The 25,666-nt window shown below is 46.6% G+C and overlaps 1 protein-coding gene across 4 annotated transcripts in view; it reads right to left on the bottom strand.

Moving 5' to 3' along the window:
- Positions 1-3,645: 3,645 nt before the first annotated feature.
- The window catches only part of AATF (apoptosis antagonizing transcription factor), a 119,860-nt gene continuing 97,839 nt past the window's right edge, over positions 3,646-25,666 (bottom strand). For 2 of the 4 annotated variants that reach the window (XM_064378443.1, XM_064378444.1), the window contains 3 exons: positions 11,581-11,681; positions 9,865-9,960; positions 3,646-3,789 (listed from right to left, as the gene is read on the bottom strand). In XM_064378443.1, coding sequence (XP_064234513.1) covers positions 3,680-3,789; positions 9,865-9,960; positions 11,581-11,681 — 307 coding nt within the window. In that variant the 3' untranslated portion in view covers positions 3,646-3,679. Of the gene's footprint in view, positions 3,790-9,864; positions 9,961-11,408; positions 11,682-25,666 lie in introns of those variants that run through there. The other 2 variants (XM_012445474.2, XM_012445476.2) reach the window with 1 other exon arrangement.

The raw sequence follows: 25,666 nt of genomic DNA, 5'->3' as shown, positions 1-25,666 counted from the left end.
AGCTATTTCTGTGACCTCAGGTCCCAGCAGAGCTCTGATTCAAGCCACAGCCCTGGCCCAGGCCCAGGCTGGGTTTATGACTCAGCATCCAATAGACACGTAAACAAGATTACATCACAGATATCCGCCCCCTCCCGGTCCAGACACTGGCTGAAGAGGAACCTGGAGCTTGGCCCTCAAGGAGCTGCACAGAGCCACTGCCAGCTGTGAGGGAACTTGTCACTCAGCCCTCCTCTCACCTGCACAGGCTCAAACCAACCAGGAGCAGGGCTCCCGAGGCGTGAGCTTTGTGCAAATGCCTGGGGTGGGTTGGGGTTCCTGGCCACCAACCCCTGTATGTGGCGCTGCCTGGAGGAAGGTTCCAGACTCTGCCCAGCAGGAGTGGCGCCATTGTGGCTCTCATGGCTTTGCATCATTTGTTGCAGATACACGTCCACTACTTTACACACTATTTGAAAGTTAAATGCCCAAAATCACTTTCAGGAACACGCAGAAATGCAATTTTAGGAGGCAGAAACTACTCAACTCCTGCAATGCGTCTAAACTCTACCCTCAGATATCTGCATATGAAACTACCAAGGACAGTGAAGCTTTCAAAGGGAGAAGATCAAAGTGCTGTCATCTTTTAATTCAATCCTTTTGTTGCATCAATGGTCTTAAGAGGGATGAGAGAGATCAAAATAAAAATGGAAACAAACTCTATCTTTGTGGCTGTTGTGTTTTAGTCTTTTTTTTTTTTCTCAATTTGGGCCACAAAATAGGTCAGCTCCATTACTGATCAGCCTTCCCACAAATATTTAAAACAAATTGAATTGCACACCCAATACCCATCACAATTACACCAGGCACAATAACTAAATTAGCAATTCAACAAAATAATTGGAAATGCGATTCTCTCTATTCCACCAGTCTCCCTCGAGGGTTGAGCGGATCTATGGGGGAAAGCTCAGCTTTCCTAATTCTGCAGCTAATTAGAGACACACTTGTAAATGAAGTTGTTTGTCTTAAAGTTGAAATTCTCTTCTGGGGGTGGGGGAGAGGCAAGGAGAGATGAGAAAGTCCTTCCGCTCGGGAGCAAGTGTGTATAAGCAGGTATAAAAACCCATGCCTGGGACCGAATTAGCAGCCATATCCGCAATTCATAAAGCATCACTATTTTACCATCACTTATCTGGTAATGAACGACTTTGGAAAAGCCAGCCTGGCGGACAGGCTCGTAGATAAAGCAGTGCACATTTCTGTTGGCACTTGAGACCAGTCACTATGGCTGCTGTTTTGGGAGGCAGCGGAGGGCCAGCACAGCAGGAGCGGTCAGTGGTGGCCAGTGTGTGTTGCCAGCTCCCACGTGCCCTCCCCGCACCATTTGGGCCAGGAAAACCAAAGGCTCACCCTAAAAAGAAGCAAGGCAGAGGCTCCCCCAGCCAGCAGACCCATCCCTCCTGTGGACCGCGTCAGCAGCCGGACCTGGGCCCTGCTGGTTCAGGCCACCCCACCAGCCAGAGCTGCAAATCTACCTCGGCCCACTTGCTCAGGCCACTCTTGGAGAAAGCAATCTGGAGGTTTCAATTAGGCTGTCCTTGGCCTCTTTTAGTGCCTTCAGGAAGGAAAATCTCTGTTTAATTTTATACCTGAGAACTAGGACTTCAGGCCGGCCCCCCTCATCCTTCTCCTGGAGGATGGAGGTATGACCTTAAAATGCAAACTCTCCCCAGGGCTCCAGAGGCCTGAGGAGCCCATCACAGGGGTTACTTCCCAGGCCAGGCCCCTCTCCCTGCCCTACCTGGCAGGAGCCTCCTGGACACACACACCTGGGGCCCGAGCACTCCTGGGCACAAAGCCCCGAACTTACCAGCAAGGTGAGTGGATGAAACGGTGGCCCCGCAGCCTGGGGAAGCCTCCAATTCCAAGATCCTCGTGGAACATCACAGCACCCGCGGCTGGGGGTGCGGAGGGACAGAAGCCTGCGGAAACGCTGATAAGTGAATTCAAAGCACCTGCTCCTCTCTGCTTATCTCCTCAAACAATATGAACTCGGAGTTATCACATTTAAAGTGCTCCGTATTCGCCTTACAGTTAGCTCTTAAAACCAAGTGCAGTGTGCTACAACTTTAAAGGACACAAGAGTCAAACTGGAAAATAATTTTATGGCGTCAGGGAGTCAGCTCCCAGCCCAGTCCCTCAGGAGGAGAGGAGACTGAGTCAGCCTCCCAGGCTCCCAGGACCACCCTCGACACCGAGGCAGAAGACCACCTCTTCCCTACGCCCTTCACTTACCTCAGGTCTCAGGGCCAAGAAATCAGTGGAGACAGAGTACACCACCAGCCCGCGCTCAGGTCTAGATCAGGACCTTCTACCGGGCCTGCTGGGGCAGGCACAGGTGTGTGAAGACACCGAGCCCCTCAGCCCTGGGACAGCTGGAGCTCCTGCCACCCCACCTGCTGACCATTTACCTCATCTTTAATTTTGGCAATTGCTGTGCCTTGCAAAAAGTTGGAAAATACTCATACAGAGCTGAACTGTCCCATACATTAGTTGCTAGCCACGCTGCGAATGCACATGTGGCTGGGGGCTAACACGTGGGATAGCACAGCACGGCCGGATTACCTTCCCATCATCCTAGAAAGTTCTATTGGACAGCTCTGGTCTAGATGCTCCAGGCCACTCCTAGAGTTAGAACAGCACCCCCTGGAGGCCCCAGGCCAGGGGAGAGAGGAAGGTGCTGGCCACGTGAGCAAAGGGACACAAACTTGGAGCCACACTCGCAGGGAAAGGCAGAAACCGCAGAGCAGCAGGCTAATTGCGTTGCGCTGGGTATTAGCACACCTGCATCCTAATGCACCTGGTGTTCCTGGAGGTGCCTCTCAGAGCCAGACTTTGAAGCCCCAGGATGTAAGGGCCCTTGAGCACCGGGGCTCCTGCCCTCCCACCGGGCTGCTTTTTCCCAGAACCTTGGGAAAGTGATGCTAAGCGTGAAAATGGCTCCAGAGCCCGAGCTTCCAGGAGTTCCAGCCAAGATTAAGAGGCAACTGCAGTGGGGGCAGTGGGTTTTGATGAGACCCAAGTCCACAGACCCTACAGAAGAGGAGGGCAGCAGAAACCACCGAGAGCCGGGGTCACCTGCCGAGAGAGCCCCTTGCTGAGCCTCAACTAGTGCCTGTCACGCAGCCGGAGGCCAAGAAATACCTGAAGGCACGGAGTTGAACAACATTCTCACACCGCACTAAACCCAAGTCTGCGACGCTGCTTTTACTTAGAAACAGCAGCTTCAGAATGGGAAAGTCCTGAGCAGCCACGAGCTGACCCTCAGATCACTAATCAGGACCTCCAGGGAAGCGATTTCCTCAAGGTCAGACCCCAGCAGATTTGATTTCTAGTCCAGGATTCTCTCCGTGACTCCAGCCTTCATCCACACGTGTCCTCTACTCAAAACATCACACCAGCCCACGCCAGCACTAGTGATGTGTTCCTAAGTCCCTCTTAGAACCTGGTAGTAAGGGACCGGCAGATCACAGAAAAGAGGGGCGGCCATGCGCCGGTGCCAGGAACCTGCACACGTGGAGCTCATTTCCAATCCAGTCATAAAGAGGCAGATAGGGCGGGAGGGGCGGGCAGGACCCTTCATGTGTTACCGCCAGGTTGTCTGTTGGGATCCTTATACTTATATATTTTTTCTATCCTATCAGTGATGCGCAACTGTTGCTTTTTCTTTCTTTCTTTTTTCACATTCTTTAAAATTTTCCTTTCCTGAGAATATGGCGTCCTTGACCTCAACAAATGAATTCCGAGAACCTGGAACAAGGGGAAATAAAGCGAGTAAACTTCTCAGGAATATAAATGCAGCTGGGGCAATGATCCTGTTGGCAGACCCCACACGATGGGCAAGAAAGCGCAGTAAAGGAAATCTAGAGATCTACAAGAAAAACAAAAGTTAGATAAGGCGCAATCGGGCTGCATTCCAACCCCGCTCTCCTCCACACCCGAGGAGCGGGTAATGAGGGCTCCATCGATAGAACTGCTGGACAAATTGAATCCACACGCGTCAGCAGGTGATGTGCAGCCCGGACTTAAGAGAGAATTAGTTAATGAACTTACCAAATTGCTGGCAATTATTTTTTAAATGTTATGAAGAAAGAGAAAGAAAAGAAATAAAATGCGGTAAACTTAAAAAGAAAATGGTTTTCTTCATGAAGGAAAGCTTTAATTTCTAGCACAATGCCCGGACACACGTGCACATACATACATTGTATTATTATTTTGTGAGACATGGTCTCGCTCTGTTGCCCAGGCTGGAGTGCAGTGGCTTGATCATAGTTCACTGCAGCCCTGACCTCCTGGGCTCAAGTGATCCTCCCACCTCAGCCTCCTGAATAGCTGGGACTGTAGGTGCCTACCACTAAACCTGGCTAATTTTTTTTCTATTTTTTGTACGGCGGGGAGCGGTGTCTTACTTTGTTGCCCAGGCTGATCTCGAGGTCAAACTCCTGGGCTCAAGTAATCCTCCCACCTTGGCCTCCCAAAGTGTTGAGATTACAGGTGTGAGCCACTGTGCCCAGCTACATACATAAAAATTTAAAACACAGGAGGCCGAGGCAGGCAGATCACCTGAGGTCAGGAGTTCAAGACCAGCCCAGCCAACATGGCAAAACCCCGTCTCTACTAAAAATACAAAATCAGCCAGGCGTGGTGGCACATGTCTGTAATCCCAGCTACTCGGGAGGCTGAGGCAGGAGAATCACTTGAACCTGTAAAGTGGAGGCTGCAGTGAGCCGAGATCACACCATTCCAGCCTGGGCAACAGAGTGAGACTCTGACTCAAAACAACAACAACAAAAAAGCAAAAACACAAACTGAGATACAGAAAACAAAGTTCATTCGCTTTGGGCCAGGCTCACTGTTTGGGGCATCTGTGTTTATTAAACACAGGCAATAGAACAGCACTTATAGAGAGTGCCACTGTTCTGGTGTCGCCAGAGGGGCAGGCCGTGGCCCAGGCATAAAACACCCGCACTTTGCACCCAGCCTCGGGCCCTTCCTGACACCCTTCACCTCTACGTCTGCGAGGTTTTGCTGAGGCACGCGCCTACCTCATTTGTGTGCCTGGCTCCGGGGAGACACGGATCTTGGCATTAACACATTCCATGTACAGAGTGACTGCTCTCTTTCTGGGGACTGGTACCCAGCTTTATAACCAACATCATATTTGGATTAATTCTGAGCCTCAAACTCGCTCTCTTTGGATTAAATGGTGGAACCAGGAAAGGCATTCTTTCTGGCTTTAGCAACGCATGTGGAGAGCGGGAAGCTGACCTCTGAAAAGCTGGCGATGCAGGGTCAGCTGCCGGGGCGCATGGGGGCTGGCTTTCCTGCGTCTTCTCACACGCCCAGGGGTTCCCAATGACGCTCAATAGGGAGGCCTGGCCAGTGTTCCTGGAGAGAAATGGCTGCACACCAAAACCAAAGTCTAGAGGACAAGAAAAACCAATCCGGAAGACCCCAGGATGAAAGCTCTGAAAACAGCAAGAGCGTGAAAACAGCAGGGGCACGTGGAGAGCAAATGATATGCGATCCAGCAGCCAGGACAAAATCTGGGGGCCTGGGAGGGAGATGATGGTGTCACTTTCTATTTATCCACCATCTTTCACTGGAGTATCATTTCAAAGCACATTACAGGCAGCAGCTCTTTAATCCTCCCAGAGGAGCGTGCTGATTTGAAGGGGTCCCTGGGGAGCAAGACATAAACCCAGGATCAAACTCCAGGGCCAGTGTCGTCCCGGATCCCCGACGCTCTGTGTTACAGGCGGCCCTGACGCCACCATGATGTCCCAAGAGCCCTAAAAACAGGCAGACTCTTTCACTTGATTCATTTTACTCCTAAAGATAGATGCCAAGAAAAACAAGTTTCCAAAACCACAATAAACAAGCTTTATGCACAGATATTCTCCTGTACTATTATCCTGTATGTTAAGAGCAGGAACCTAGGAACAATGTGAATGTCCCCAAACAGGGGATTTGGTGAAATATTGACACAGGCTGCAAACGGAATGACTAGTTAGTAATGAAAGTATGACATCTGTAGAAACACGGAAATAATCTGATGGTACTATTAATAAAATGTAGAAGGCCAGGCACGGTGGCTCACACAGGTAATCCCAGCACTTTGGGAGGCCGAGACAGGTGGATCGCTTGAGATCAGGAGTTCGAGACCAGCCTGGCCAACATGGTGAAACTCTGTCTCTACCAAAAATACAAAAATTAGCAGGGCATGGTGGTGGGTGCCTGTAATCCCAGCTATTTGGGAGGCTGAGGCAGGAGAATCACTTGAACCCAGGAGGCGGAGGTTGCAGTGAGTTGAGATTGTGCCACTGTACTCCAGCCTGGGTAAGAGAGACTCTCTCAAAAAAAAAAAAAATGCAGAATACTGTGTGCCACTGCTTCTCAGCTGGTATACATGCGCGCAGGGTGGCAGACGTGGCTGTATGAGGATTTTTTTTTTTTTCTTTTTTGAGACGGAGTTTCGCTCGTTACCCAGGCTGGAGTGCAATGGCGCGATCTCGGCTCACTGCAACCTCCGCCTCCTGGGTTCAGGCAATTCTCCTGCCTCAGCCTCCTGAGTAGCTGGGATTACAGGCACGCACCACCATGCCCAGCTAATTTTTTGTATCTTTAGTAGAGACGGGGTTTCACCATGTTGACCAGGATGGTCTCGATCTCTTGACCTCGTGATCCACCCGCCTCGGCCTCCCAAAGTGCTGGGATTACAGGCGTGAGCCACCGCGCCCGGCCGTGAGGATTTTGTTTTTAAGGATAAGTAAAACATTTCAAACAGTCTAGAAGTAAAAACCAAGTCTCCCCTGTAAACGGCTCCCTGGCTCCTCCCCAGTTGAGAACCACAGGGGCTATTCTGTATGATTGGCTCTAGACACAGAAGAGGACCACAAAGTACAAAAGATGACAAGTGGGGCCGGGCGCGGTGGCTCATGCCTGTAATCCCAGCACTTTGGGAGGCCGAGGTGGGCAGATCACCTGAGGTCAGGAGTTTGAGACCAGCCTGGGCAGCATGGCAAAACCACATCCATACAAAAAACACAAAAATTAGCCAGCATGGTGGTGCGTGCCTGTGGCCCCAGCTACTGAGGAGGCTAAGGTGGGAGGATCACCTTAGCCCAGAAGATCAAAGCTGCAATGAGCTAAGATTGCACCACTACACTCCAGCCTGGGTGACAGAGCAAGACCCTGTCTCAAAAATAAAACAGTAAAACAAAATGAAACAAGACAAAAAACCAGCCTCAGCATTTCCTCTCCCCTGAAGGGAGGCCCACTGCACTCCTTCCCAGCTCCCATCTCTGGAGCACACCCGGGCAGGTGGGGCTGGGGCTGTGGCCGCGTTTCAGTGTGACCAGCTCACCGCCTTGCCGTATTGGCGAGATATTGAAGGTCTATGGTTTATGAGTGTCGCGTGTGAAGCAGTCAGCTGGGCAAAAATAAAATAAACGCAAACTCCACACAAAAGAGAGGAATGCTTCAGTCAACACCGAAAAAGGGCTCTGGATTGAAACTCTTGATAACTGTTCTCAACTCATTTAAAAATCAGCATTAGCTACCAAAATGTAAAGTATTAGTTTTATTAAAATGCAAATCAATCAACTAATCTGTCTTTCTAGTAACAGTTGAATTGCAGTATCCGTGTCAATTAAAATAGTTTCCAATTTACTCGTGGCTGGAAGGAGGGTGGTCTTCTGAATTTTAAAATGCAAGCCTCCCTTTAGTGAAAATTCTGTCAGTTCCTTCTTTCTCATCTCTCATTTTTAACTCATTTTAATTAAACTTGCTGGACTCCAAGTATTTTGAAGTACCTGTTTAAATCCTTTTCTTATCACAGTAACGAGGACAAAGGTTCTATCTGTTTAGGAAACTCGGGTTGGCATCGGGCTCATAGCTAAGAGGTCATTTCCTTGCTGTCCTACCAAGGATTATCTGGAACCCTCAAGGCTAGATGGACAATGTTGGATGTCGTGTATTTTAAAAGATGATCATTTTGAAAGCAGTAAATGTGGGGGGATTCTCCTATTTCTGTTGATCTTTTGGGTAACTGGAGACACATTGAAAATTAAACATTTCCCTGACTGTCGAGCCGAAGAGGTGATTGTAGAGACAGGAGAAGTCACCACATACCAAGGTAGAATTAATATAGATGGAAAAACCCTCCTCCTTCCTATCCGCCCCATCCTGAGCTCAGCAGATACATTTATGTTTTTGTTTTTGTTTTGTTTTTTTGAGACAGTCTCACTCTGTCGCCCAGGCTGGAGTATACTGGCGCAATCTCATCTCATTGCAACTTTCGCTGCCTGGGTTCAAGCAATTCTCCTGCCTCAGCCTCCCGAGTGGCTGGGATTATAGGTGCCTGTCACCATGGCCGGCTAATTTTTGTATTTTTAGTAGAGACAGGGTTTCACCATCTTAACTAGGCTAGTCTTGAACTCCTGATTGTGTGACCCACCCTCCTCGGCCTCCCAAACATTTATGTTAAAACTCAACTGTGATGCAGATGACGTGTGACGTGGGGCCTCGCTTCTGCGGTCCAGCCCAAAGGCACTGTGTGGCAGTCCCCGACACCAAGGCAATGATATGGAGGATTCCTGGGCATAAAAATCTCTCCCTTGGTTTTGACATTTCCAAGCAATATCAAAACTCAACTTTGAAAGCAAGTAGTTAGGGCCGGGTGCAGTGGCTCACGCCTGTAATCCCAGCACTTTGGGAGGCTGAGGCGAGCGGATCATTTGAGGTCCCGAGTTCTAGACTAGCCTCACCAACATGGTGAAACCCCCATCTCTACTAAAACTACAAAAATTAGCCGGGCGTGGTGGCATGAGCCTATAATCCCAGCTACTTGGGAGACTGAGGCAGAGTGAATCGCTTGAACCTGGGAGATGGAGGTTGCAGTGAGCCAGGATGGCACCATTGCACTCCAGCCTGGGTGACAGAGAAACTCTGTCTCAAAAGACAACAAAGAGCCCAAGTAGTAACTGCAACTCAACTCAGTTGCCTGGAACCAACATTGCTTCTCTAATCCCATAGCTCTAAATAGCGAGCTGGGCAAAGGACCCAGGAGATGTTCAGTCCAGCATGCTGGCCATTCATATGCGCACATTACTTATTCAGGATCATCTTCACTCATATTGACCACAGCAAGCCAATAAATTGCCCTTATGGGGATTTAATTTCCAGCTTTTGACCTTTGGATGAAAAACAAGTGAATCATCTCCTCCTGCTAGATTTATACCAGAGCTAATCTCAATAAAGTGATTTAGGAATGGTGAGAGTGGAAAAGGACTCTGGAAGAATCTTTATAGGTGAAAAGAGGAGACATAAAAAGAAGTCAAACAACCACGTATTTGTGACAGTAGGCACATGGCTCCAAATTACAAAGCTCCTAGGCTTCTGGGGGCGCCTCTGCTCTTCAGAGCCATATAAGCCACTAAACATCAGCCACTCAGCAGCATCCTGGCCTGGCGTGGTGGCACACACCTGTAGTCCCAGCCACCTGAGAGGCTGAGGTGGGAGGGGATTTGCTTGAGCCTGAGGGGTAGAGGCTGCAGTGAGCTGTGATCACAACACACCACTGCACTCGAGCCTGGGAGACAGAGTAAGACTCTGTCTCACCAGAAAAAAGAAATTCAAACCTTTTAAATTTGTATTATTTTAAAACTCCTCCTTGCAGAGTAGGGCTACCCCACAGGCAGTATGCCCAGAGTAGCTGGTGAAACATTTGAAATTTACTGAGTTACTCTGAAAAATACATTAGTTACTATACCCTGCTGTACAACAGATCTCAAAACTCCTCCTCTGGCCAGCACAGTGGCTCACCTGTAATCACAGCACTTTGGGAGGCTGAGGTGGGTGGTTCACTTGAGATCAGGCGTTCGAGGCCAGCCTGGGCAACACGATGAAACCTTGTCTCTACTAAAAACAAAACAAACAAAAATGAACTGGGTGTGGTGGCGGGCACCTGTATTCCCAGCTACTCAGGAGGCTGAGGCAGGAGTATTGCTTGAACCTGGAAGGCAGAGGTTGTGGTGAGCCAAGATTGCGCCACTGCACTCCGGCCTGGGTGACAGAGCAAGACTCCATCTTAAAAAAGAAAAACTTCCTTTGATCTAAAACTTTGTACCCTTGGACCAACATGTCCCCATATTCCCTGCTCCCCCAACCCCCTCAGTTTCTGTTAACCATCATTCTGCTCTTCAGTTCTCAGTCGGCCTTTTGTACATTCCACGTATAATTGCGATTAGGTGGACTCTGCCATTCTGTGCTTGCGTCATTTCACTTAGCAGAATGTCTTCCAGGTTCAACCACGTTGTCGCAGGTGTCAGAATTTCCTTCTTTTTTAAGGCCGAATAATATTACACTGTGCACCTATGCCCTATTTTCTTTATATATAAGAAACTCAACTCAATAACAAGAAAACAAATAACCCACTTCAAAAATGGGCAAAGAATCTGAACAGACATTTCTCAAAAGAAGACATACAAATGGCCAACAGGTTTATTAAAAAATCCTCAGCATCATTAATCATTAGAGAAATGCATAGAAAAACCACAAGACATTGCCTCACACCTGTTACACTGTCTACTACAAAAAGGTGAACCCTAAAATGTGTACAACTATTACATAGCAATAAAAACATGTTTAAAAAAAGATGGAAGATAACAATGTTGGTAAAGAGAGTGCTGGTACGCTGCAAGTGGGAACGTGGACTGGCACAGCTGTTAGGGAAAACTGTACAGAGTTACTAAAAAACTAAAAATTCAACCACCCTATGATCCAGTAATCCCATTTCTGGGTATATATACAAATAAATTGACATTCCTGCGGGGTACAGTGGCTCATGCCTGTAATCCCAGCACTTTGGGAGGCTGAGCGGGTGGATCATGAGGTCAAGAGATCGAGACCATCCTGGCTAAGATGGTGAAACCCCATCTCTACTAAAAATACAAAAATTAGCTGGGCATGGTGGTGGATGCCTGTAATCCCACTACTCAGGAGGCTGAAGCAGGAGAATCGCTTGAACCTGGGAGGCAGAGGTTGCAGTGAGCTGAGAGTGTGCCATTGCACTCCAGCCCCAACGATAGAGCGAGACTCTGCCTCAGAATGAATGAATGAATGAATGAATGAATGGACATTCCTATGTTGAAGGGACATCTGCACTCACACACTCCCTCTACTCAGAACAGCCAAGCTATGCAAACAATCTGCATGTCCATCGGGGTGAATGGATAAAGAAAACGTAAAGTCTGATATTGTATGAGGAGGCCACTGGATTAGAAAAAAACAAAACCCAATAAATGTGTGATCCGCTAAAGCACCAAATCAGACTGACTCTCAGCCTCTTAAGAAATCACAAGTGGTGGTAGCAGTAACAATGCTCTTTATTTGTGATGTTTAAAGGTGGGGTTGGGGCACAGGGCGGCGCCCTTGCACGTATCAGGCACATGTTCTGAACGCAGCACCTTCCCAGGGACTTCCCTTCTAGCGCATCCCCATAAAGTCACGGGTTTCCTCCATCTGGAGGAGCAGCCGTACCAGCCATGGTGCCGCTGGGTGTCGGAGGTGGGTGATGTCTATCCTCGTGGCCTTCATCAGGAGGGTGGAGCTGGCCAAAAAGAGAGCGATACAGCTCTGTCCTAGAAGACAAATACCGCAAACTGGTTAACACACTGGTTCACTGTTCAAGGTTAAAAAGGAACGCAGAAGCTGGGAAATACCCCAACCTGTTTCTTCTGTTGAAAACACAACCATGGAATTAAAAATGCATCCCGCAGCTCTTATTCACAAATACAACAGAAGGGAGAAACCCAATCAAACGGTAAAGTATGTAAATAGTCCAGTGTGGCCAGACACCCTGTCTCCAGGGAACAAGTGTTCTGTAAGTCTGCCCTTTGCAGACAGGCTCTTCAAGTAAGAAAACAAGATTGAATATTTTAATAGGATGTAGGAGACCACCACCGATGAGGAGGATTCAATCAGACATGGGATGTAGGGGGATATAATTTAGTTTTCATACATTTTCTTGGAATTGGCAGTACTTGAAAAACAATGAAAATAACCCAGCAACAAGATTCCAATTACTATCATCTGTGTGGTTGTTCGGGAGGAGAACCAAGCTTCTTCCCCACTCCCCAGATGCCCTGTCTCTATTCTCAGTCTAATAAATCATATGATGGGTTAATTTATTTCTAAAGTTGGGTTTTAACATTAAAACAATCATAACATGCCCGTGTCTTGGTCCCTAAAAAGAAAAGTAAATGACCACTTTCAATCGCTATTCCTGCTTTGAAAGGCAACATACACACAAACATCTGGCCAAAGCCATCTGCCAAGGCCTGGAAATCCTGAAAGGGGTTGGGATGGGGCAGGGATCTTTCCTATCGTTGAGACAGAAGCTCCAGAACCCTTTCCCCTGTGGATTCAGAGCAGATCCTCCCTGCAGAGGTATGAGGGAGCCATGAGGTTCCAGGCAGGTAAGACCTGCGTGAGGACATCCCTGCCACCAGGGAGGTGGGTGTGCAGCACATGGCCACAGAGGCAGTCATCCATGTTCACACTCTGCAGAAGGCCCAGCCAGTAGACCTCACGGAGACAGGGCAGGCGCACACAGGGCTGAGGTCATGGGCCAGGAGTCAGCAGCCCCAGAAGAAATCTACACCTGCTCGGATATTCTCAAGATCGAACTCAAATTATAGCCTGCCATCTTGTTAGGAAAACAAGCTTTTAAAAGTGCTGTCATTATCTGAGGGTCAGCATCGGCACATCTGACTTTGAAAACAAAACCAAAAAACCCCACCTTTCAAACAGCAAGGCTTCAACACCAAAAACCTATTGGTCTTTTTTTGAAGTCACCCTACTATAGTTGTGGATAGGAACAGAAGCACTATAATGAGAAAACCAGCAAAAGTAATAGAGTATCAAAGCTTTAAAAAAGTAAAAAGAAAAACATCTTAAGGAAGAAACTCCAGAAGCCGCAAATGTAAGCTAGCTTTATCATGCTGGGGAGCATGGGACAGACAGGCAGTGAAAGCACAGGCCAGAAAACAACAGGCCTCCAATTTTATTACAGAATTTTTGTCCCAAGAGTGTGCTGGTGCCTTCACCCTGAACTACCCAGCAGGCCCCTAGGCCACAGACAAAGGACACAGGTGCCCCCCGAGCTCCACCTGTCTCTTTTGCTCCTCTGTTACACACATCCATGTGACTCGCCTTCAGTCAGCCCAGATGAGCCCTGCCAAGGTGGAAGGCAGCCCCAGACCAAATGCAAACCCACGGCTTCCAAATCACCAGCTCCGCGACACTGACACCCCGATGCCCGGTGCAGGCTGCACTTCATCACACTATGGCCTGCCTATTTGCCAATAAAGACACGTCTCTCTAGCCATTTCCACACAAAAAATTAAATGGTGTGAAAGGGAGAGTCGCCATGACAAAAGGACAGTGTGACTTTAAGACGACAACGTCTGATGAGAGGGAAATGCAGAAGCTCGATGCTATTTAGCGCTTCGCAATCATACCCTTTCCAGTCTCGCCGTGCTTGCCTGCACCAGACCCCATCATTACCACTGAGCAAATGCTTCCACTCTGCGCACAATATCAGTGCAACGCCGGGGCCGAAGGCAGCAGTTACTGTCCGCAGCAGGGTTCGCGTGTCAGGAGCAGAGAGTGAAATGCTGAAACCCATGTTTTCATAGAACATCATTTCACACTCAGGTGGGCAAAGCTGACAAACATATGCAGCTGTTCATGGCAAGGCAACTTGGGAAGCTGAGTGGTTTGGGTTCTTAAAATATTTTCACAGAGAGAGAATATGAATAGGGGATTACTTCAATCTAAAAGTCCCCAAGCAATTTCTACTTTTATGTCTTCCTCACCCACTACCACAAGCTAGTGACCGTTTTTACCTTCAAAGCGTCTCAAACTTCACAGCTCCTACAGGCTTCCTTCCACTAGCTCAGATCTCACCATCTCTCATGAAAAACATGGCCACAGCCTCTTGGCTGACTCTTCCATTCCCTTCTCTGAGACAGACAAAGCAGACCCTCCCTGGGGCCCAGGAGCACCACTGGGATGAAGATCCCCCCACCCTACCCCACCCTACCCCTGCTGCAGATTCCAGCGGTTCAGCTTGGCCTCAGCCCTTCCCCTATATCCTGGCTTTGGCTCCTGCCCTGAGCAGCTGGCCTGCCTCTTTGCTAGGTTGGAGAAGGGAAGGCTGCATATTTTTATAATTTTTTCACAGTAAGTTTAAATAGTTACAAAATATATAATTACCAGAATGTTGTGAGAATATGAACTTTTGTAATGCCTGCAACGGAATCTATGTGCCATAGTGATTTGATACTCAACATTTATTCATTTAAGTAACACAGTGACACATAAACTCTTTTTTTTTTGAGACAGAGGTTCGCTCTTGTTGCTCAGGCTGGAGTGCAGTGGTGATCTCAGCTCACCGCAACCTCCACCTCCCTGGTTCAAGCCATTCTCCTGCCTCAGCCTCCTGATTAGCTGGGATTATAGGCATGTGCCACCATGCCCCGCTGATTTTTTTTTTTTTTTTTTTTTTTTTTTGTAGAGATGGGGTTTCTCCATGTTGGTCAGGCTGGTCTCCAACTCCCGACCTCAGGTGATCCACTTCAGGTAATCCCTCCCAAAGTGCTGGGATTACAGGTGTGAGCCACCGTGCCCGGCCTGACACGTAAACTCTTTAACTTGGACATTTTATAGCATCTTTTTCTTTTTGAATTTTATTTCCGTCTGCCTTTTCCCTACAGAGTTTTGTCCTAGTGTAATGGTTTTATGCTTGAGTGTCTTTTATCCATCACCTTTATCATACTTCTTGGCCACATTAGTCTGTAAATAAAAACACTTTTGAAATTTTCAAAATACAACAAAATTGAGATAAAAATATTTTAATTGTTTGACATTATAAGGCTCTAAGTAGTTAAAATTTTCCTCTGGATTGAGTTATTATTAGGATACAATCAATATATAATAACATGATACAATATATTCTAATTTTAGTGAAAATTTAATATCCATACGTGTGTAAAATGTTACTGGAAATGTACCCCTTAATGATATGGATGAGGCTTTTCCCTCCATTTGTTCATGGATTCAAGGAGAAATATTATTTATTGTTAGAATGAAGGAAGGTTCAGCATTCCTATTTTTTGTTTTTTTTGTAGACGTAAGCACTGAGAAATGTTGTCATATAAACAAGCAGATAGGAATGATAGAGTTTGTCATAGCAATGCCACTTGATTCTTTTTGTTCTTTCTGAATTATGTGGCACACACACACAAATCGCACAGTGACTCGTCACCAAATGATCAACCAACTGACAATTCAATTCGACTCATGTCCTCCTGCGACTGTGCTGCAAATGAAGACACGGAAACACCCGGCCCGCACAGGGCTTGTCATCTAGTCCTCAGGCATTTCCTTTCTTAATCTCTGTACCCTTATTTCCAGCTGTCTTTGTGTTTGGGGCCCTGGAGGTTTTCCTGTGGTAGCTAGAGGTCCCTGTCACTTTAAGGATGGGCTGGAGGGAGGCTTTTCAAGGTTGGAGGAGGACAAGGGTAAAAGGAGACTGCCCTCCAGCGCAGGCCTGCTCTGGGCAGACAGCTTTAGCAAAGTGTACGCCTGGAGACTGACTCCTGACTATCTGTGTCCACCTTCCCCTTGGAAAGTCTCTGCATACCCCAGTCTGAAGACAGCTGCAGGGTGGACTGAGCAATTCTTCCCGCAAACCTAGGCAGGTGCCTCGGTGCTTAGGGAAAAGCAAAGACATCCTGAAAAGAAGCAAAACACATCCATAGCCCTCACCCCTTCGCAAGAAAAACAAAACTCCAACTAAAGACAAGGCTACAAAAAGGTGCCATGGGACCGAGGGCCACCGCCTTCGCCTGCTGGAACCTGTCCCCTGGCTGCATCTTCCCAACCGGGATCTAGCCACGTGGAGAAGCTAAACTACCCATCCTCCAGGTGGGCCTTGTCTCCATCGAATTCTCCAGGGTAAGGGTATACTTTCATACCCAAGGTCCCCTTAAGGCTATGTGCGTAATGAACTTTTTTTTCTAACATACATAATTCCTGCTCCCTATCACATTAAGAACCAAGATGTGACTCACTGATCTGTAATCCCCCCACCCCCAACACACACGCTCGTGGGCAGTGGGAGGGTGCGCTGCAGACAATGTGTTACGCTGGTTTTGTGCAGGGGAGCAGCCTCCGGAGTAATTAACAGGACTTGGACCTGAGGTAGAAGGTCGATAGCAGGGGCTCTTCCTTGAATTAAAATTTAACTTACCCTTTATTGCAACCTACAAAAGCAAGTAATGAGCACTAACATTTTTATTTCTTTTAAACTGTCATTTAGGCTGTAGAGGGGATAATTACCTATCTCTAGTGTAGTAAGGTTTTATAACCCTTAGTGAGGCATTTTCTAATTTAATATTTTTACTGTATTATCATAAAACCTGTTTCTAGAAAAAAAATGATCATGGATTAGCAGCCATTTTCTATAAAGACAGAATGTGCGTGTGTGTGTGCATGCACACATGCATGTGTGTGTCTGTCTTAGGATTTGGCTTATTTATTATGTGATTCTTCTGAAGAGACTTAAAATATGCACATGGTAGCTAGCTGTGACCTGCAATCGCTTGAGTGGCAGGTAAGTTTTAATAGCTCTGAGTGAAATGGGGGGTGTATGTGTGTAAGAATGCAGCCCCTCGCGGACGTGGACCCAAATATGTTCCCTTCAGTTCCACGTGCACTCCTCACCCGACTGCAACACAGATCACTGTCTTTCATGATGTCATTTGGGCAAACAGTACAAAGGAGCATATTAAACCTGTAAACGATCTGTGTGGGCCTTTCAATTTGCTAGGTCAGTAGCTTGCAGCACTGGGCATTCTGAAGGAACTGTACCATCCACTCTACAGGAGACTGCACTCCTCCTACACTGGCCCTGAAACCCTCAAGCCTCCAAGGCTTCCCTGAGCTGTACCTACCCACTCCTGTGGCCAAAGACAGGTGGACAGTGGGAAGACTGTGGCCATCCCACTGCTCCCTGAAGAAGCCTGGGCAGCCTCCCAAAGCACAGCATGGTCTCCGAGCAAGTATTACACGCCAGTCTTCCAAAGGAGCCAGCGGACACAATATTGCTGCTTTCCAGATTAAACCTGACACACAGGCCAGGTGTGGTGGCTCATGCCTGTAATCCCAGCACTTTGGGACGTTGAGGTGGGAGGATCACTCGAGCCCAGGAGTTTGAGACCAGCCTGGGCAACAGAGCGAGAACCTGTCTCTATTAAAAATAAATAAATAAATAAAGTGGTGCACATATTTGCCTTTGACTAATTAAAAATTGTTCATTTGTTGCTTCTTAGGAGTGAGGTTCTCTCTAAATATATAAGGCACATCCCAGAATGTCCGGGCCCTTCTTTCCTTTCTAGTCCTCTACCTCTCCCACACTGCACACAAAAGTGCTGTAGCATTTGCTTCTGCCTTAACTCAACCCCATATATACATCGAAGATTCAAGAGAAATGAAGAAAGCACATGACAGGCAAGTCGGAAAAGGGTTCCAATCACAGCAGCGCTCACGGCTAGCAGGGTCTGGATCCGATATGAAACCCTGTGAGTAGAATCTGCCCAGAGGTGGTCAGTGCAGAGATTCACGTGCACGCCTGCTCTGCACTGACCGGTGTGGTTGCTGATGACAGATGTGTGCTTTTAAAATTATTGGTGATGTACTGATGCTGTCTTTTTTCACATTTGTGTTTGAAAACAATTTGCTTAGTGTGGTGGAAGCTTAAACATGTACTAGATGTAGAAGATTCCTGGCCTCAAAATCTAACAGACTACAGGTATAATCAATTAATTAAAACTATTTGAATGCTTATTTGAACTCTGTTAGATTTTGCGGAGGTTTACAAAGACATGAAAGGCATAGCAGAAGCTAGATCAAGAAGGTGAATACATGCATTAAGTGTGTCTCTGACAAACCACTCCATCTAGGGAGACACAAACATACTCTTCCTCCTGCTGAAGCCAATTCTGCCATTCTTGGACTCACAGCCATGGGCTCCTGTCCCACTAAAGCCAGGAGGGAAGTAAGATTGACCACTATTCCCTGTGGCAGCATGTCAACTATCTGATGTCTTCCTCTAACTAAGTCTGCTCCTTTCCAGGTTCAGCGGCCTCGGTTCCCTCCATTCCTCCTGTGATCAAGCCTGTTTGCCATCCTGACTCACTCCTCTGAGCCCTCTGTTTTGCCAAAGCTCCAGAAGCAAGGTCCTCAGAACCTTCAAGCCAATCCCAACATTTCTGGTGTAGCCCTTGCGAGCCGAAGCCAGGGGAGCAGGACTCCATCTCTCCTGCACTCTGAACTCGTACTTCTCCTCCACTCTCTTCTGTTCTATCTGCCAGTACGCCCAGGGCCTCCCAAAAGTCTGCGGAAAAAGATGGCTTGCCAACTGTCACTTAGCTCATGCTAATGGCACCAAACAAAGGGATCCTTCTCTAATAAAACATGTGCCTTCATTCTAATTGTCAGAAACCAAAGCAGACCAACATGTCAAAGGGCAAAGGCTACTCACTCCTCCAATTTCCTCTTAAAAATGTCTACAGATCACAGGACAGCAGCTTTCTTTTCTTCTATATTTAAACAGAGAAGCCAGCTTAATACACATCTTGAATAGTTAAACAGAACAAGGCGAATGCTGTTCCACGGCCTGCAGCATGGCATCATAAATGCGGAGGGGCTGGAAGCTGCTGTCGGAGCTGGTTCTGACTCTGGCTTGGCTCCTTATTGGGTCTTAGGACTTTAGGTAAATTACTTAGCCCCCCTGAATCTTGGCTTCCTCATCGGTAAGTTGGTGACAATATACTGCTGGTAAAAACATACTGTTTTTAGAGTGCTAAGCAAAGTCCCCATTGCGTATATGGCATCGTCATCTACGATCATGAGAAACGGAGTGAGACAGCAACATGCTGAGGACCCGTGCGAATGCATTATGGCTGCTCCCTAGGGATGAAATGGCACCCTCCTTTCATCACTCGTTTGGCTTCCCCCACCCAAATCCATCCTACTCTCTATCAGTGACTTTACAAGTGAGAGAAAGATAGTTGAGAAGTGTCTCTTTGACCTACAAGGAGAAGCATACTGATCCAAATGGCAGGCAATTGCCCTGTGCTCCCTGGGGCTGTGTGGTAGGGGCAGCCCTGTGTACGTCATGGGAACGGGCTCACACACAGGCAACACACATTAGAACTTAGCTCCTCAAGGCAGGGTGGGTACGGTGGCTCATGCCTATAATCCCAGCATTTTGGGAGGCCAAGGTGGGTGGATCACCTGAGGTCAGGGGTTCAAGACCAGCCTGGCCAACATGGAGAAACCTTGTCTCTACTAAAAATACAAAAAATAGCTGGGCGTGGTGGTGCATGCCTGTAATCCCAGCTCCTTGGGAGGCTGAGCCAGGAGAATTGCTTGAACCTGGGAGGCAGAGGTTGCAGTGAGCCAAGATTGTGCCATTGCACTCCAGCCTGGGCCAAAGAGTGAGACTCCATCTCAAAACAAACAAAAAGAAAAAAAGAACTTGGCTCCCCAAGAAGGCTGGATTGCTGGGAAGGTAATCCAAGTAAAATGACAGTACTTATAAGGAGTTAGTATTTAGTCAGAATAACACAAAAATCACTATAGAAGAAAAACTTGGACTTCTGAGTAAGGCCAAAAGGTCGGTACTATGTCTCCCTCACTCTCCTCTTATCCCCCAACAAGCAAAGGAGCATCACAGGCTTCTTTCCTGAAATCTCATCACAATTCCAAACCAAAAAACAAACCAAACCTGGACAACAAAACCCCCACAAAAAAAATCACAAACCAAAGAAAGGAGGTAGAGGGGAAAGAGAGCAGCCTTCTTCCACTTAAGACCTATTTCTAAACAGGATCGAATTAGCGATATAAGAGTAACTCAGAGACACCCCTCATCTATCAGTAATTACCTAAATCTAGATACAAGGCAAATCATGTCCCATCGGACACTAGCTGAACTCGTCACAAGGTTCCAAAACAACCAAATCGCAGCCACCCGAATCTGCCACAAGGTGGCAGTATATGACTCATTTCTAAGTGGACCCAATGACCAGTTGGGGAGCCCATAAATTACCTGGTGTGTCTGCTCTCATCACCATCCTCCCCAGTGCTTGAAGGAGACTCTAGAAGGTCTGTTCCAATTCGTTCTTTTGGTCAGGTCAGAACTAGGTCCTTCAAACCTCTGCAAAAGCTTTTAGCCCTACAGCTCTAAATTACACGTGGTGACACGCGGCCTGTGGCCTGTCTCCTAAAGATCAGACAGACTCAAGATTTATAAATGTTCCAAGAAGCAGGTTGAGGCCCCAAACAAAGGAGCTGAGAGGCCGGGGAACAGGGAGGAGAGGGAAGAGGGACGGGGGCGAAAAAGGGACTGCATGAGCACAGGTTTTCTTCTCACTTGTGCTTTGTCCTTACTCAAGCTGGTTACAAATCCCCTGCCCTGTAACAAAGGAAGAAAAACACTCCAAACTTCCACCATCCCTACTACTAGCCTCAAATCTTCCATATTATTTTAAAGAAAAATAATTTACCTTAGTGGACTTGCAAAAAAAAAAGGGGGTGTGGGGGAGGAGCCACTCTTCAGACAAAAGGGGCACCGCTCCCTCCTGCGCATTAATATTCCATATTCCCGGGATGATTTCCACTTTCACAGTTTGACTGTTTTATAACAGATTTGATGTGAGAGAAGACAAATGGCCTCACAAAGGAAAGACGACAAATCATCACACTGCTTTTAGCAGGGTTTCTCTTTATTTTTATTTATTTTTATTCCGGAGCTGGGCTGCAGAGCTCTCTGCCTTGCTGGAGATGTTTAATATTAACGTCAAGCCACCACGGTCCCCGCAATAGAGTTGGCCAGTGTTGTGTTTACAGTTTTGTGACTGCTGGCTTCAGGAAGATGAAGCTCCTTGTTCAAACAGCAGCCCCTCTAACAGCTCCTGTTAAAAGCCAGGGGATGCTTCACTGCTTAGACGTGAATCACTTCCTCCAACCACACGGAAGGTGAGACTGACACTTCAGTTACATTTGTATCCGTATCAGGATGCTGCCCAACAACCCAGGGCTTGGGGTGTGTGTGTGTGTGTGTGTGTGTGTGTGTGTGTGTTGGGGGAGCACAGGATGCATCACTCACCTCTAGCTTAACTTCAACTTTTCTGGGGGCAAAACACGCAGGAATTAGTGAAGGTATTCAGTGTCAACCCACAGAGTTTCAGCAAGGCACTCTGCTATTACTTCTGGTAAAGTTGGGAGGATTTCTTTTGCTTAGAAATCCGGTACCAATCTACGTGCACAAGAGCAACTACTGAGTGAGCAAACGCAAAGTGCTAGCTCTGCAATGCGAGTCGGGACACAGAGGATGGCTGGGGCCTCAGGAGCACGCCCTTCCAGCTGCTGGCCAGCTTGCCCCACCCAGACCCTCTTCCCCAGCGGTCAAGGAGCACGTGTTCTCCTGGCTCTCCTCTGCCTTCCTTCTCCCAGGTTCTGCTCTCGGCTTCTTCTCTCCTCTCGACATGCTCCCCTGGTGACCCCCGACACATTCTAAAGGTCTAATGGTCTCCTCCATGCAAAGGACCCCACAGTCCTCTCCCCCACTCCCGAGCCCTGAACTCATCTCCTGTCTTGCAAGGCTCTTCTGACACTCAAGCTGCCATTTCTCCTAATAATGGTAGCCAATTCTTTTTTATTCACATACCACACAACTGTTTAATGACAGTAAGCTGTAAGACAAAATTACAGATATAGATATATTTTCTGATGAAAAAATAAAATCCAGTCTGAGATGGGGCTCTTGTTTGGACTGTATGCCTATTAACTGATTTTTTTTTTTCTAAAGGCTGCTCTCAATCCGTCCATACTTTTTGGTTTTTAATAGTACCCTTCAAAGAACTTCCTCCCTGGCTCTGCAATATAGAGAGAAATTTAGCAAAAGGAGCATTTGTCCTAGACACCTGCCAGTGAACTTTCAGCAGCAGCACTGAGCAGGCCTGCAACAGAGGGTCTGTAACAGGGTCTCTCCCATGCCAGTTTCACCAACTAGTCCCTGAAGCCAGCAGTTTGATTACCTCAGCCAGTTATATGTTTGGCTCTAAAAATCCTGACTGCTAAGTGCAAAGTGAGCAGTTTGCATTTCTTCCCCTGAATGCTGGAGAGTCTGTCTGGCTGCATAGCTGTGCTTTCCCCTGTAGGACTGAGCTGTGGAAGAGGAGGCAGAGTGCTGCCAAGTGTGTGTATGAGAAAATGTGTATTGATTTCTTCTTTCTTATGGGGGAGCACAAAGCATTGAAGAACAATTGCTCGTCTTTGCAGCATTTCACATTCCACACAAGAGACAAAAGGCCCAACCCCCACCACTCTCTGAGAAGCAGAAAGGGAACAGAATAGGACTGTGTCTCTTGGGTGTCAGCAGCCACCACTGCTGCTGCAGGTCAGCTGCTGAGACTCCAAACACCCTGGGGCCCACGCCTGCTCGCCCCTCTCTAATCAAGTAATTTCCCTCTCTGGGCTGATGTTTCCTCATCTATATTGTAGAAGAAAGGCCTTCAGTCTTATTTACCTTGTACGGGAAGCGCCCAGCGGGGGTCAAATAATTAATGTTTATGAAGTGTTCTGCTCCCTAGGGAGACGATGGTAGGGCATGGGGCGTGGTTTTGGCTCTTTCAAGACCTCACGTCCGAGGGTGGCTGGTGAGAGCTTCCCATTGCCAGGTGCTGCCAGCAACTTGAACTCCAAGTATAACAGGCAAGGTCCTCGATCTAAGTATCCTTTCTTGGCTGACACTTAATACCAACACTGAAAATAACAAAAGGTAGCCAGGCCTTTATGCTTTGTTAATGCACTTACAGAATCCATTCCAAAACTGTTTTCTTCTTAAAGAAAACAAATCCTGAAAACAGTCCAGAAAACTGACCGGAAGCTATAAATCACTGCAGAGCTCCGCTAGTGTTCTTCATGTTCCATAGTAACTGCACGGTGAGTATCCCTAATCCAAGTATCTGAAATCTAAAATGCTCCAAAATCTGAAACTTTTTAAGCATTGATGCAAACTATGCTCTAAGAAAATGCTCACTGGAGCACTTCAGATTTCAGATTAGACATGCTGAACTGGGATAATGTAAGTATTTCCAAATCCAAGAAAATCTGAAATACAAAATTCCTCTGGACCCAAGAATTTCCCATAGGTGATCCTCGACCTGTAATAATTTATAGGAAGGCCACTAGAACCAAACCTGGTTTAAACAGCACAGAAACCTATAGTATATATCAGGAGAAACCTATAGTATATGGTATACAGCAGGAGAAAATCTACAGCATGTACAAAGTTTAGGGTCTACACTCTTGAATGTGATGGAAATGTTAAGAGTGATCTTGAGAGATCTTTTCCCAAGGTTCAATCTTAAGTAAATGACCTTAAAGGCTGTGTGAAGTGGCTCATGTCTGTAATCCCAGCACTTTGGGAGGCTGAGGCGGGCAGATCACAAGGTCAGGAGTTTGAGACCAGCCTGGCCAATATGGTGAAACCTCGTCTCTACTAAAAATACAAAAAATTAGCCAGGCGTGGTGGTGCACGCCTGTAGTCCCAGCTACTCGGGAGGCTGAGGCAGAAGAATCACTTGAATGCGGGAGGTGGAGGTTGCAGTGAGCCAGGATCACACCACTGCACTCCAGCCTAGGTGAAGGAGAGAGACTCCGTTTCAAAAAAAAAAAAAAAAACCCTCTAAGTAAAGGGTTGGGAATGAGAAGTCCCAGAGTAGAACCTTTCATTCTGGGGCTTTTCCAACATGGCCATGAGCTAAGAACAAAATAAGGCGTTGGCCCTCAAGCAGTGCGATGCTTTCACATGGAGACCTAACCTATGAATAATCAGGAAGCAACCTGGTGGTAGACGCTATATATAATAAGGACCTAGACAAAGTGACATGGAAGCAGAGGAAAGTATATTAAAGAAGTGAGATGATTTGGAGAGATTTCAGCAAAAGAGTCAAGAAACTCATCTTCATCTTATAGGACAGCTGCAAAAATAATCTTATAAACAGCAAACTGTAAATAAACGTATGCAGAGGCCTTTAAAAGCACCTCAGACAGGAAGCCTCTACCCAACTTTTTTTTAAGTTTGCACAGAAATAAGTATGTCTATATTCATGCTGAGGGATAGTGGTGTAATACACAGATGTGAAAACACAAATTTTGTTTATTTAAATAATTATCTGTTAGGAATTACATTTAAAATTGTCCTCAGAAATTAAAAAATTAAAAGGAACATTTTATTCTCAAGAATCTAGTGAACAAGAGGACTATTTTCACTATGTAAAAGAAACCACGGCACGTAAAGAAGCCTTCCCAGGGAGGCAGTGCATAGGAGTGAGGGCATGACGCGCTCAGGAATACTAAGGCAGTTGCTGAGCTTAGACAAAGCTGACAACTGGAAAAAGACCTTAAAGAAGTGTTTTGCAAATACTAAAATGCTACAAAATGCTATGTAAGACAAGCTATAATTGAAATTAAAATATATTATTCTAAATACATGAACATAAAATCCTGATAATACTAAATACAAGATGACAGTAAACACAGGCATACTTCTTTGACTTATAAATTAACATTCTTAGCAAGAAAAAAAAACCCTAATAAGTGTATTTGTGAACTGTAATAAGTACTGTTAGGGAGGAACAAATAGAATGAGTACAAAGAAGAAAAAGTCACCTGTTCAGTGGGGGTGGAGAATCTGAAGTCTCCCTAGAAAGGCTGATGCCCTTGTGACTGAGTATTTCAACAAGAAACAACAGTGAGATGAGGGTGGGAGACGCTGCAGGCTAAGTGAGCAGAATGAACGGACATGCGGAGTAGACAGTGTGCCCCAGGGATTGCAGGTGTCTGCTCCGGACAGAACATGGAGTGAAATAGGCGATAAGGAGAGAAAGGTAGCAAGGCAACAAGTCATCGATGGCCTTGACTGGCAGGCTTGAGAGTATGGGTTTATTCTAGAGGAAAAGAGTAGCACGCTCTAAGGGAAATCTGAGGAAGGTGAATCTGGCCATGAAACACAGAACGGATAAGAATAGAGACTACTGGTTAACAGGCTGTTAGTGTAATAGTCTATTTGGGAATTAAAAAAGAAAATTAAAAAGGTCAGGGGCGGTGGCTCGTGTCTGTAATTCTAGCAGTTTGGGAGGCCAGGGTAAGAAGATTACTTGAGTCCAGGAGTTCAAGACTAGCTGGGGCAATATAGCAAGACCCCATCTCTACAGGGAAAAAAAAGAGGCAGTAGAAATAAAAAGTGAAGATCACTGAGTGATATATTAAAATGAAGTTCCAAATAGATTAAAAGAAAGGAAAAAAAATCAGATGAAATTAAATAAAATATAGGTGAATAGTAATTGATCTGGGATACAGGAGAGATTGCCTAATCACAAAACAGTGAAAAACATTCCCCAAAAAAGTTCTTATGTATTTAATTAGGTTAAAAAGTAAAACTTCCATGTGACCAATAAAAATCATTAATATTGACAGGTAAGCAAAATGC

Source organism: Aotus nancymaae, unplaced genomic scaffold, assembly GCF_030222135.1.
Source record: "Aotus nancymaae isolate 86718 unplaced genomic scaffold, 86718_ANA_hifiasm-v0.15.2.pri h1tg000018l, whole genome shotgun sequence".
Lineage (NCBI taxonomy): Eukaryota > Metazoa > Chordata > Mammalia > Primates > Aotidae > Aotus > Aotus nancymaae.
This window is presented reverse-complemented; position numbering and strand designations above follow the sequence as displayed.